The following is a 15,043-nucleotide window of genomic DNA, read 5'->3' as shown; positions in this document are numbered from 1 at the left end:
CTTAAATTTGAGAGAGAGAGAGAGAGAGAGAGAGAGAGAGAGAGAGAGAGAGAGGTCACAAGAATTGTTTTTTGAGTATTGACTTTTAATTTGAGAGAGAGAGAGAGAGAGAGAGAGAGAGAGAGAGAGAGAATCACAAGAATTTTTTTGTGAGTATTGACTTAAATTTGAGAGAGAGAGAGAGAGAGAGAGAGAGAGAGAGAGAAGAGAGAGAGAGAGAGAGAGAGAGAGAGAGAGAGAGAGAGAGAATCACAAGAATTTTTTTGTGAGTATTGACTTAAATTTGAGAGAGAGAGAGAGAGAGAGAGAGAGAGAGAGAGAGAGAGGTCACGAATTTTTTTGTGAGTATTGACTTAAATTTGAGAGAGAGAGAGAGAGAGAGGGGTCACAAGAATTTATTTGTGAGTATTGACTTGAATTTGAGAGAGAGAGAGAGAGAGAGAGAGAGAGAGAGAGAGAATTTATTTGTGAGTATTGACTTAAATGAATGAGAGAGAGAGAGAGAGAGAGAGAGAGAGAGATTCTTCGTGTACCGAGATTTTCAAACTTGAGAGAGAGAGAGAGAGAGAGAGAGAGAGAGAGAGAGACGCTACGGGCGTGAGTTGTAGATTTCATGCAATTAGTCCATTCATTAACCACGAGCATAATCAATCAAAAGAGATTCATTTTTAATCAAAAATCGTATTTCTTCATCTTACGTTTAAGAACTGCAATTCATATTGCTTCTTTGTTTGATTCTTTCGCGTAATGACTCTAATCAGTGATATCAATAAATCTTGAAATAACCGCTGGCAATATACATTTTTAATATCCTAATATTCTAATAATCTTTCCCCTTCTTTAATTACATCCTGTGGATCCTTTCATGATTAAGGTATGCATCATTAGTTAAGTGATTTAGAACAAGATAATACAATTTAATGTATAGTTCTGAAAGGTGTAGAACAAGATAATACAATTTAATGTGTAGTTCTAGAATGTGTATGCAGGTTCCATATAATGGGTAATTGATAAACACTTGCTCCTGGATGTAATTAGATTACGTAAAATAATCCTGCAGTGTTAATAATTAAAATGAAAAGTGTTAATGACGTTTAATATGATTACGAGAAAGGGTAATCGTTTCTAATATCATCTGAGATATTGTAATATGTTACTATCTTTTATTCAGTAAAAATGAATAAATAATATATTTGTAGAATTTTTATAATTTGTCTATTTTAACAGGAAAAATATTGAGATCAGTTGAAAGTTTCTAATATTTTCCTGAGACTTACTGGAATAAGTGCTACAAACAATTTACCGCTGTGTTTCGATACGCTTCACCCGTATCAGGAATACACTTTACCACTGTGTTACGAATACGCTTTATCACTGCATTACGAATACGCTTTAATCATGGCTTTACACGTTTCGATACGCTTTACCTGTATCCGGAATACGCTTTACCACTGTGTTACGAATACGCTTTATCTGTATCAGGAATACGCTTTACCACTGTGTTACGAATACGCTTTACCAGAATCAGGAATACGCTTTACCACTGTGTTACGAATACGCTTTATCACTGCATTACGAATACGCTTTAACCATGGCTTTACACGTTTCGATACGCTTTACCTGTATCAGGAATACGCTTTACCACTGTGTTACGAATACGCTTTATCTGTATCAGTAATACGCTTTACCACTGTGTTACGAATACGCTTTATCTGTATCAGGAATACGCTTTACCACTGTGTTACGAATACGCTTTACCCGAATCAGGAATACGCTTTACCACTGCGTTAGGAATACGCTTTATCACTGCATTACGAATACGCTTTAACCATGGCTTTACACATGTTTCGATACGCTTTACCTGTATCAGGAATACGCTTTACCACTGTGTTACGAATACGCTTTATCTATATCAGGAATACGCTTTACCACTGTGTTACGAATACGCTTTACCCGAATCAGGAATACGCTTTACCACTGTGTTAGGAATACGCTTTATCACTGCATTACGAATACGCTTTAACCATGGCTTTACACATGTTTCGATACGCTTTACCTGTATCAGGAATACGCTTTACCACTGTGTTACGAATACGCTTTATCTGTATCAGGAATACGCTTTACCACTGTGTTACGAATACGCTTTACCCGAATCAGGAATACGCTTTACCACTGTGTTAGGAATACGCTTTATCACTGCGTTACGAATACGCTTTAACCACAGCTTTACCACTGTGTTTCGATACGCTTTACCCGAATCAGGAATACGCTTTACCACTGTGTTAGGAATACGCTTTATCACTGCGTTACGAATACGCTTTAACCACAGCTTTACCACTGTGTTTCGATACGCTTTACCCGAATCAGGAATACGCTTTACCACTGTGTTAGGAATACGCTTTATCACTGCGTTACGAATACGCTTTATCTGTATCAGGAATACGCTTTACCACTGTGTTACGAATACGCTTTATCTGTATCAGGAATACGCTTTACCACTGTGTTACGAATACGCTTTACCCGAATCAGGAATACGCTTTACCACTGTGTTAGGAATACGCTTTATCACTGCGTTACGAATACGCTTTAACCACAGCTTTACCACTGTGTTTCGATACGCTTTACCCGAATCAGGAATACGCTTTACCACTGTGTTAGGAATACGCTTTATCACTGCGTTACGAATACGCTTTAACCACAGCTTTACCACTGTGTTTCGATACGCTTTACCCGAATCAGGAATACGCTTTACCACTGTGTTAGGAATACGCTTTATCACTGCGTTACGAATACGCTTTAATCACAGCTTTACCACTGTGTTTCGATACGCTTTACCTGTATCAGGAATACGCTTTACCACTGCGTTACGAATACGCTTTATCACTGCGTTACGAATACGCTTTATCACTGCGTTACGAATACGCTTTATCACTGCGTTACGAATACGCTTTAATCACAGCTTTACCACTGTGTTTCGATACGCTTTACCTGTATCAGGAATACACTTTACCACTGTTACACGAATGCGCTTTATCACTGCGTTACGAATACGCTTTATCACTGCGTTACGAATACGCTTTAACCACGGCTTTACCAGTGTGTTTCGATACGCTTTACCTGTATCAGGAATACGCTTTACCACTGTGTTACGAATACGCTTTATCACTGCGTTACGAATACGCTTTAATCACAGCTTTACCACTGTTTCGATACGCTTTACCTGTATCAGGAATACGCTTTACCACTGCGTTACGAATACGCTTTATCACTGCGTTACGAATACGCTTTAACCACGGCTTTACCAGTGTGTTTCGATACGCTTCACCCGTATCAGGAATACGCTTTACCACTGTGTTACGAATACACTTTATCACTGCGTTACGAATACGCTTTAACCACGGCTTTACCAGTGTTTCGATACGCTTCACCCGTATCAGGAATACGCTTTACCACTGTGTTACGAATACACTTTATCACTGCGTTACGAATACGCTTTAACCACGGCTTTACCAGTGTTTCGATACGCTTCACCCGTATCAGGAATACGCTTTACCACTGTGTTACGAATACACTTTATCACTGCGTTACGAATACGCTTTAATCACAGCTTTACCACTGTTTCGATACGCTTTACCTTGTCAGGAATACGCTTTACCACTGCGTTACGAATACGCTTTAACCACAGCTTTACCACTGTGTTTCGATCACTGCGTTACGAATACGCTTTAACCACAGCTTTACCACTGTGTTTCGATACGCTTCACCCGTATCAGGAATACGCTTTACCACTGTGTTACGAATACACTTTATCACTGCGTTACGAATACGCTTTAATCACAGCTTTACCACTGTTTCGATACGCTTTACCTTGTCAGGAATATGCTTTACCACTGCGTTACGAATACGCTTTAACCACAGCTTTACCACTGTGTTTCGATACGCTTCACCCGTGTCAGGCATACGCTTTATAACTGCGTTACGAATACGCTTTAACCACAGCTTTACCACTGTGTTTCGATCACTGCGTTACGAATACGCTTTAACCACAGCTTTACCACTGTGTTTCGATACGCTTCACCCGTATCAGGAATACGCTTTACCGCTGCGTTACGAATACGCTTTAATCACAGCTTTACCACTGTTTCGATACGCTTTACCTGCATCAGGAATACGCTTTACCACTATGTTACGAATACGCTTTATCACTGCATTACAAATCCGATATATAACATAAATGAAGAAACTCTCTTTCCCGTAGGGGATTCTACATTCAAGACATAAGATCTAGGTCAAACTAGAAACAAGAAATGACTCGAGGAACTCTCATTTCCCAGTGGTACTGAAGCTCACGGTCTAAAGAACAGTGAAGTTGATAATAAACCTAAATGTTAGTTTGATACTTCGAAGTCTCAATCGTATTGGCATATAACTGATGGAATAAGATGGCAGGTATCCTATATCTGAAGCAAACTAGAAAATTAGTTGGTGAGAGGGGGTTGCGTGTGCGTGTGTAACTATCTAAATCTTTAGTCATCATATATATATATAGATATATACTGTATATATATATATATATATATATATATATATATATATATATATATATATATATCTATATATGTATATATATATATATATATATATATATATAAATATCTAAATATGTATATATATATATATATATATATATATATATATATATATATATATATATATATATATATATATATACATATATATAAATATAAATATAAATAAATATATATATATATATATATACAGTATATATATATATATATACATATATGATTTAAGCATATACAAATTACACAGTAAATGCTACACGGATAATTATGAAAAACTGTGATTGAATATACAGATTTATTTTAGCGAAATGAAAGTTTTTTTGTAGAAAGAAGCAACAAGTTCACGTATAGAATACTGATACAATTGCATAAAATACAATTGAATACGCTCATAAACTCGACTAATTAGTAGAAATAATTAAATGAATGAATATTTGAACTTTTCTGGCATCCTGACATCTAGAAATAATTGAAATGGTTCAGAATATTGACCCGACTGTCAAACAGCCATTTAAGGAAATACAAACTAATCTAAACAAAGCAGGTTTTGCAACGCATTTAAGATCTAAGGAAACAAGAATTGCAATAACATTTCAGGGAAACAACAGAATATGCTTCACTGACTCTTGACTGGAAAATTAAATTAAAACACGGAGGAAAAAAATTCTTGGAATCGAAATTCAAGAAAACAAGATATTTGATTAATGTTTCTTGAGATTAAACCGGCAAACTCTGAGAATTTTTTTTAATTCGAGGGAAAGTGAAATCTCTCAAGCGAACGGGAGTAATTGAACGCTTGAAAGCAATTAGAGATCAGGAAAAAAAGGAAAAAAAAAAAAACGAGAAAAAGCTATCATTTCTTTGTCAAGAGGATGATAAAGGCCAGGACGATCATCTTCTGTTAGGAAACAGCACAAATGAAATTGAGAAAAAGGGTTATGGAATTGTATGATTCTTTAGAATACCTTCAGAGTAATTACTTTAATAACAACAACAACAAATGCAGCCGTTTCGAGTTCAATGCAGGACAAAGGCCTCAGAGATGCCCTTATTCATGTCTACTTTTTGGCCAGTTTTCATCATCACGCTGAAAAAAAAAGAAAAAAAAAAAGGGCATAATTTCTTTGTCAAGAGGATGATAAAGGCCAGGACAATCATCTTCTGTTAGGAAACAGCACAAATGAAATTGAGAAAAAGGGTTATGGAATTGTATGATTCTTTAGAATACCATCCAAGTATATAGAGTGAATATTTCTCAGACTTTCTGGTAATTTCTAGAACATAGAGTGAATATTCCCCTAACTTTCTAGTAATTACTTAAACAACAACATCAAACGCAGCCATTTTGAGTCCAATGCAGGACAAAGGCCTCAGACATGTCCTTATTCATGTCTGGGGTTTGGCCATTTTTCATCAAGCCGGAAATGGAAATTCATGAACAAAATCCTCTTCTGTTAGGAAAGAGAACAAAGGAAATTGAGAAAAAGGTTTATAAATTTGTATGATTCTTTAGAACACCGTCCGAGTATATAGAGAATATTCCTCTAACTTTCTAGTAATTACTTAAACAACAACAACAAATGCAGACGTTTCTAGTCCCATGCAGGACAAAGGCCTCAGACATGTCCTTATTCATGTCTGGGGTTTGGCCAGTTTTCATCAAGCCAGAAATGGAAATTCATGAACAAAATTATCTTCTGTTAGGAAAGAGAACAAAGGAAATTGAGAAAAATAGTTATAGAATTGTATGATTCTTTAGAATACTATCCGAGTATATATAATGAATATTCCCCTAACTTTCTAGTAATTACTTAAACAACAACAACAACAAATGCAGCCATTTTAAGTCCAATGCAGGACAAAGGTCTCAGACATGTCCTTATTCATGTATAGGGTTTGACCAGTTTTCATCAAGCCGGAAATGGAAATTCATGAAGAAAATCATCTTCTGTTAGGAAAGAGAACAAAGGAAATTGAGAAAAATAGTTATAGAATTGTATGATTCTTTAGAATACCATCCAAGTATATAGAGTGAATATTCCTCTAACTTTCTGGTAATTACTTAAACAACAACAACAAATGCAGCCGTTTCGAGTTCAATGCAGGACAAAGGCCTCAGTCATGTCCTTATTCATGTCTGGGGTTTGGCCAGTTTTCATCAAGCAGGAAATGAAAATTCATGAACAAAATCATCTTCTGTTAGGAAACAGCACAAATGAAATTAAGAAAAAGGGTTATAGAATTGTATGATTCTTTAGAAGACCATCTAAGTATATGGAGTGAACATTCCCCTAACTTTCTAGTAATTACTTAAACAACAACAACAACAAACGCAGCCGTTTCTAGTCCAATGCAGGACAAAGGCCTCAGACATGTCCTTATTCATGTCTGGGGTTTGACCAGTTTTCATCAAGCCGGAAATGGAAATTCATGTACAAAATCATCTTCTGTTAGGAAACAGCACAAATGAAATTGAGAAAAAGCTTTATAGAATTGCATGATTCTTTAGAATACCTTCAAAGTATAGTGAGTAAATATTCCTCTAACTTTCTAGTAACAACAACAACAAATGCAGACGTTTCGAGTTCAATGCAGGACAAAAGCCTCAGATATGTCCTTATTCATGTCTGGGGTTTGACCAGTTTTCATCAACACGCCGGAAATGAAAATTCAGGAACAAAATCATCTTCTGATAGGAAAAAGCACAAAGGAAATTGAGAAAAAGGGTTATAAATTTGGATGATTCTTTAGAATACCATTCGAGTATATATAGAGTGAATATTCCTCTAACTTTCTAGTAATTACTTAAACAACAACAAATGCAGTCATTTCGAGTTCAATGCAGGACAAAGGCCTCAGTCATGTCCTTATTCATGTCTGGGGTTTGGCCAGTTTTCATTAACACGCCGAAAATGAAAATTCAGGAACAAAATCATCTTCTGTTACGAAACAGCACAAATTAAATTAAGAAAAAGGGTTATAGAATTGTATGATTCTTTAGAATACCATCCGAGTATATTGAGTGAATATTCCTCAAACATTCTAGTAATTACTTAAACAACAACAACAACAAATGCAGCCGTTTCTAGTCCAATGCAGAACAAAGGCCTCAGACATGTCCTTATTCATGTCTGAGGTTTGGCTAGTTTTCATCATCACGCCAGAAAGAAAATTACTAAATGCTAAAATATAAATGGACTTTTGAATAAAGCAAAAATTACGAAACAACATAATAAGCGATTTAATAAGACTTAAAAAAAAATTTTTCCTAAAAGAAGTAAAGAAAATCAAATCGCAAAATCTAGAAATAAATGACGTTTTGAATAAAAGATTAATTATGAAATAAGATAAGTGAAGTAAATTAATAACTAAAAAGAAAGGTTTCTTGAAGAAGGAAAGAAAATGACAAAACCAACATGAGTAATAAATAGGAAAAACAACGGACTGGAAAATAAAATTAGACGAAATATAAATAATTTGATGAAATAAAAGGAATTTAATTAATGATCAAGCCCACTTACAACCGCATCCTATCTTTAAACGTCTTCAAAAGATCTTGGGTTATGGTGGCCTATGTGTTTACGTCCCTGCCTGGTGATTGCCAGATTGGGGTTCGAGTACCGCTCAAACTCGTTAGTTCCTTTAGTCGCAGTAACCAGGGGCGTAACTATGTGAGAATGGGCCCGTGGCATTTTCTTACAGTGGGCCCCCATTACCTCCCCCCCAAAAAATTATATATATATATATATATATATATATATATATATATATATATATATATATATATATATATATATATATATATATAAATATATATATATATATATATATATTTATATATATGTATATATATATATGTACATATATATATATATATATATATATATATATATATATATATATATATATATATATATATATATATATTATGGGAGAGAGAGTAGAGAGATTGATTTGATATATCGTGGAACTGGTAGGCATAAGAAATTGAAATATAATATGTAGGTATTGAAATATAATTACTAATTGTTAATACATACATAGCTTAGAAAAAAACATCTAAATTATATAATCTCAATAATGAATCAGATGAATACCCTTATGTAGGCCTATGCGGCCGTTACATTATTACATAATTACGATACCAATAAAATGAAAATAAACACAACTTGGTCCAAAACATTTATACCATCATAAAATAAACAAATATACCTTAACCTTCTAGAATTCTTTATTCTTTGCTTTCATCTCTGCAAATCTGTCAATGATTTTACTTAAGTTCATTTTACGCGCAGTTCCTTGTTCAATTGATAGAAGAGCTAGCCCTTCTAATCTTTCCTGTGCCATTGTACTTCGCAAATAGTTTGTTCCTTGTTCAATTGATAGAAGAGCTAGCCCTTCTAATCTTTCCTGTGCCATTGTACTTCGCAAATAGTTTGTTCCTTGTTCAATTGATAGAAGAGCTAGCCCTTCTAATCTTTCCTGTGCCATTGTACTTCGCAAATAGTTTTTAACAAGCTTTAGTTTGGAGAATGAACGCTCTGCACTTGCAGTTTTGACTGGAATAGTTAAAAAACAATAGCATTGCAGGTCAAACCTCAGGGAAACTGGCTGAAATAGAATGATTTTCTATGATCAACATATTAGCATTATTTCTCCCTTCAGAGCAGATCTCATGCTGAGAATTTCCTGTGTGAATGTTTTTGACAAATCGTTGAGGTATTTTTTCACAAAACTAGATGCTTTTTCGTACAGCTCTGAGTCAGATAAATTTTACAATGAGATTGGTTCCAACACTAAGAATGATGAGACAACTTCATGCAAGCCAGTAAAACGGAAGATCAACTGAGTTGTGATGATATCCAGAGTAAACAGTTACCCTACACAAACTCTCTGGATCTTCTAATCTTTGGTCTTCACAAAGCTCGCCAAAATATCTTTTTACGGTACGAAGTCTCTTTTCCTTAAATTCTGGTCTGATTGACCACTTCTGGGCTATATCTGTTGCTTCTCTCTTTACATCCTCGAACTGATTTCTTAATCTGCACATCTCATCCATGCAAACCTTTAAGAGGTTTGCTGCCTTAGCAAGATCAACTGCTTTTAATTGCAACATTTTTTATACTAAATTTATTGACTAAGATTTTGGACTGAAACATCAAAAAGAATACAAAATTCAAATTTTCGAGACATTTCTTTAGTGCAGTGGCTTCATTGCGTTCATCTGCCTTAGAGATGCATAATATTATTTGTGCTAGAGCTTTCTGCACATCACAGAATCGAACTTTGATAGCAAATACCGCATCATAACGTCCAGCCCATCTAGTTGGGTTTAACTTTTTAATAGTTACCCCTTTGTGAGTGCCTGATTCAGAAATTAAGCTAGATACTATGTCCCATCTCTTGATACTCAATCCAAAAAACACATATACTCTTTGAACAATATCATAAAACTGCGCCATTTCTGTCACATACTTGACAACATCATTAATCACCAAATTTAAATTATGAGCAGTACAATGAACATAAACTGCACTGGGTTCAACATCCATAATTTTTTTCTGCACACCTTTGTATATACCCTTCATGTTACTAGCTCCCTCATATCCTTGGCCACGACACCTTGAAATAGAAAGTCCTCTCTGTTTAATTATTTGCAAAATTTGTTCTGATAGTGCAGCTCCACTTTGACCCTCAACCTTATGAAACCCTAAAAAAGACTCATTAATTTGTAATGATTTTGGCTTTCCATTATCATCTTATTCTATGCTATAGTAATGGTATATTTCACACATCTGATCAATTTTGGAAATATCCTATGTTGTATCTAACATTATGCTATAAAATGGAGCTGCTTTAATGGCATAAGTAAGTTCTTTTTCAGTTTCCTTTGAAAGAAACTGAATGAGTTTATTTTGTATCATTGGGCTCATATACATTGTTTTACCTTTAGGTTTACTGATTTATTCTGAAAGAACTGGATCATATTTAGAAAGCAACTCAATGATACAAAGGAAATTTCCACGTTTCCTTTCATCCTTATCATAATCACCTTCATCTTCTGCTTGTGTTCCTTCTTTGAGCCCACGAAATGACAAATGGCACATCGCTAATGTAAGAGTTACATTTAATAATCTATCCAAAACCTGACGCCTGTATTTTTTCTCATTTTGAAGATTACCTTCAAGTGCTTCACTCAAAGTTCCATGCAAGCACCATTGTTCATACACTAGGCATGAATTATAGTGAATTTGGGATGATTCGTGCCTCTTCATACCCTCACCTATGTGTTTCCTGTCACAATAGCCATCAATCCACGTATCTTGAAATCTACTCGCTCCTCGATTAGCAAACATCCAACATGTCTCACAATAAGCCTTATCAAAAACAACTGAATAGCATAACCACGACCTCTCAATTTTTACACCTGATTTGGACACTGCATGATAATATTTTTCAGAGAAAGAGCGACCTTCTGCATCCTTTTTGAAAGGGACATTAGGCTTGCAATGTCCATTTGTAATGATAAATCGTTTTGTTTGGTCCTTCAAGTTTTGTTCCATAAAATGTCCTCGGTCTGTAGGACACAACGGTGTTATTATATCAAATGAGAACTCAGGCGCATGGTCTTTTGAGGTACTAGTATAGTGTCGGAAACTGGGTCAGAATCAGGCTTGCCAACTTCGTCTAATTTCTTTTCACCTGTATCAGTTGCTGTGTTAGTTTCAACTAAACTAGTACTAGTGGTAGGCATTTCCACACTAGTGACACTACTATTAGTATTTTCTCCAATAGTTTCACAACTGTCATTGTCCTTTGCATTATCGTTAATCACTTCTACTGTGGGGGAAAGGAAGCCACTAATTTTTGGAAGCTTCGATGCCTTAATTTCATTCTCTTTTTTCTTTTTCCGCTTTTCACTGCCACTAAGATGTTTTATGGGATGCATGATATATCCGATTTTCTGTAAATAAAAACTAACATTAATAGAGAAAACTATACTCTGTAATCATCTGATATACAAAAATTCTACAGTTTTTTTGTTTGTGTGGTGTTTTTACGTTGCATGGAACCAGTGGTTATTCAGCAACGCAACCAACGGCTTTACGTGACTTCCGAACCACGTCGAGAGTGAACTTCTATCACCAGAAATACACATCTCACTCCTCAATGGAATGGCCGAGAATCAAATCTGTGACCACCAAGGTGGGACGCAAACACCATATCGACCACGCCACTGAGGCGATATAAATATAAATCGATTGATATTATTGTGAAGATATTAATTACATCATTCTTCAATGCATTGTCCTTTCTATTAAATTATTTGTATTGTGAGTCAAATATTAAAATTAAAATCACAATTCGTAATCAACATAATCTTTCATAAGGTGTAAGATAACTATCAGTTGTAGTCCACTTATAAAAGAATACAATGTAAAACAATCACGAGACGCAAAAAACTTCTCTCAGTTTTTCCTTTAAATGATCAAAAGATATTGGCGGTCACAGGCGGTGACAACTGACAAGCTCTGGTAACTGGTGTACACGGAAGCCAGGACTTAGACAGGAACATAACGCGTTCATGCCAAGATCTCATACGGACCTGTAGTGTACAAACAGTAATACTCCCTATGACCTCCTAACCCATAACCCATAAAGGCCATCATATGCATTAACAATATGTAATGTCTTCTCAGTTTCTGTTAATAATCATTTACCAGTATTATATTGAGGAATTTGATTTTGTTTTTCTAAATCACTAAAATATAACAGTAAGCAGTAGAATATTTTTTTTTCTTCTTCATTTTACGGCCATGGGCCCATTTCCCTTGGGTCCCTTGGCTCCCTTTCTGTGACTCTACGTCCATGGGCCCTTTTAATCATTATAGGCCCTGGGCCCGTGGCAGTTTGCCACCTCTGCCACCCTATTGTTACGCCTCTGGCAGTAACCTCATCATCCTTGTGAGCTAAGGATGGAGGATTTGAGGAAGCCTACACGTATATCTGCTGAGTCATCAGCAGCCATTATCTGGCCCTCCTTGGGCCTAGTTTGGGTGGAGAGCGGGCTTGGGCGCTGATCATATGTATATATGATCAGCTTTCATGGCATTGTCCTGCTTGATTGGGCAATGTCACTGTCCCTTGCTTCTGTCATTCACGAGTATCCTTTAAACCTTCTGTCCTACATTATTTTTTTTTTCTTGCAATTCACGAGCAGCCTTTAAACCTTCTGTCTTACATGTTTTTTTTTTCTTTCTTTTTTTTTTAGATACGATGTCAATTATCTGATAATCCGATGTTGTATGACGCCAACATCATGAGAGAGAGAGAGAGAGAGAGAGAGAGAGAGAGAGAGAGAGAGAGAGAGAGAGAGAGAGAGAGAGAGAGAGAGAGAGAGAGAACAGTAATTAATCTGTTCCTTGAGCTTCTCATTCTTAGCACTGACATCTCGTGGCAACGATAACAATTCGCAACATCAAAGTAATACATTAAATATCGACCGCTATTTGTAGTTGGTTTTGAATATTATAGTAACTCGTTGTTTGTTGTTACACTTTCTGCTTGTGTGTGTGTATATATACATATATACATATACACACACATACATACATACATATATATATATATATATATATATATATATATATATATATATATATATATATATTTATTTATATACATGTACATATTATTTTATTCTGGTCACGCTCAGCTCTTGCCATCCCTCGGGTAGGGAGGAGAGGGAGCAGCCATATCCTGGTGAGAAGGGAAGTACGTATGCGTGAGCATATCTCGCTAAGTATTCAGCAGTCATTGTTGACGGGTCACGTACACTAGTAAATCAACATGTAAATAAAATAATAATGATTATTCCTGCTTATGACATTTAATCGAATCCAACACTAATGGCATGAACAATGATATTTATAACTCATTGCTTCATTACATATTTGTTAGCTGAAGAAGAAGATGAATTTAACATTCACAAAAGTAGATTTCAAAAGAATATTATATAGACAAACCCAGGTCACTTTATAACCTCCTTGGTGAGATAATTAACAACTCTTTACCTTCCTTGGATTATTATTTCTTCGTTCGTCCCCAATCTCAAATAATCTTCTTTCTTCCCAACCCAGCTATAGTCAATTTCTTTTAGCGAGGCATATTTGCACCGACTCGCAGCGGTGCCCTTTTAGCTCGGAAAAGTTTCCAGATCGCTGCTTGGTTGGACAAGATAATTCTAACCAATCAGCGATCAGGAAACTTTTCCGAGCGAAAAGGGCACCGCTGCGAGTCGGTGCAAATCTGCCTCGCTAAAAGAAATGGACTTTAGTTTTATCCTTTTCTTCTTTTCCCCTTTTTGGGCATCGCTCAAATTCAACTCAAGGAGTCCACATATGCGGCCAGATGTCCCACACCTCTCTGCTCCTCCTCCTCCTCCTCCTCCTCCTCCTCCTCCTCCTCCTCCTCCTCCATCCCCAGAGGGCCACAAAAACCGTGTAATAAACCCACTCCCGGTGAAAATCTAGTCTCCTTTGGAATCCTGCATTTTCTCGGTGGCCAAGCAGCGTTGCCAGGTTTTCTAAGAGAAAAGGCCAACTTCTACTCAACTGCAGCTTTAAAAGTCCAACCCATAAGTATAAAAAGGCCAAATATATAGCATCAATGCCAACCTATTTTCATTGTATTACTAAATGCCAACCAATTTCAAAAAGGCCAAATTTGAGTTTCTAGCCTGAAAAAAGGCCAACCTAGCAACCTTTGGCCAGTAGTGGCTTTTGAAATTTATCTCGCTCGCCACTAACTTTGGCGTATTTCTTTTCCCCTTTGAGATTATTGGAATGCAACGTTGAAAAAGTAGTCGTTTGTGTATTTTTTTATTATATCTTATTTCATTTTTATATCCTCTTTCTCCATCATCTTTCGTCACTTTCTCTGCGTCGTGTTCAAGATCATTATTCAACCTTTAAGAATGTCAAGCATGAAATGTGTTTATCGTTCTGAATATGTTTCATGAATTTTATGATAAAATTTACTATTTTCATCTTTAATATTAATATTATCATTATTGCTATCGTAATTTTCTAGTTTTTTATTATCCTTATATTTCTAATTTTTTTGTTGTTTCTTTAAAAATAAAAGGTTATTATCTTACTAAGAAAACAGCAAGGAAAGAAAATGTCACGAAACTTCAAAGTGAAAAACGCGGAGAAATAAATGTTTTAACTTGATAGTGAAGAAATTACATAATTACCTCATTAAAAAGAACTTTTCCATAATGGCTACTTAAGAATAAAAGAGGCAAGGCACAATAACATTGCCCTATCAAGCTGGACAATGCCCTAGAGACTGACCATATATACATGTGATCAGCGCCCAAGCTCCTTCTCCACCCAAGCCAGGACCAAGAAGGGCCAGGCAATGGCTGCTGATGACTCAGCAGATAGACCTCT

At 35.8% G+C, this 15,043-nt stretch overlaps 1 protein-coding gene across 1 annotated transcript in view; it reads left to right on the top strand.

The window, feature by feature from the left end:
* The first annotated feature begins 13,987 nt into the window (after window positions 1-13,987).
* The window catches only part of LOC137651161 (proline-rich protein 36-like), a 45,547-nt gene continuing 44,491 nt past the window's right edge, over window positions 13,988-15,043 (top strand). The window contains exon 1 of the mRNA XM_068384300.1: window positions 13,988-14,089. Coding sequence (XP_068240401.1) covers window positions 13,988-14,089 — 102 coding nt within the window. The remainder of the gene's footprint in view (window positions 14,090-15,043) is intronic.

This window comes from Palaemon carinicauda, chromosome 12 (genome assembly GCF_036898095.1).
Source record: "Palaemon carinicauda isolate YSFRI2023 chromosome 12, ASM3689809v2, whole genome shotgun sequence".
Taxonomy (NCBI): domain Eukaryota; kingdom Metazoa; phylum Arthropoda; class Malacostraca; order Decapoda; family Palaemonidae; genus Palaemon; species Palaemon carinicauda.
The sequence above is the reverse complement of the archived record's forward strand: the minus strand, read 5'-3'. Positions and strand labels throughout refer to the sequence as shown.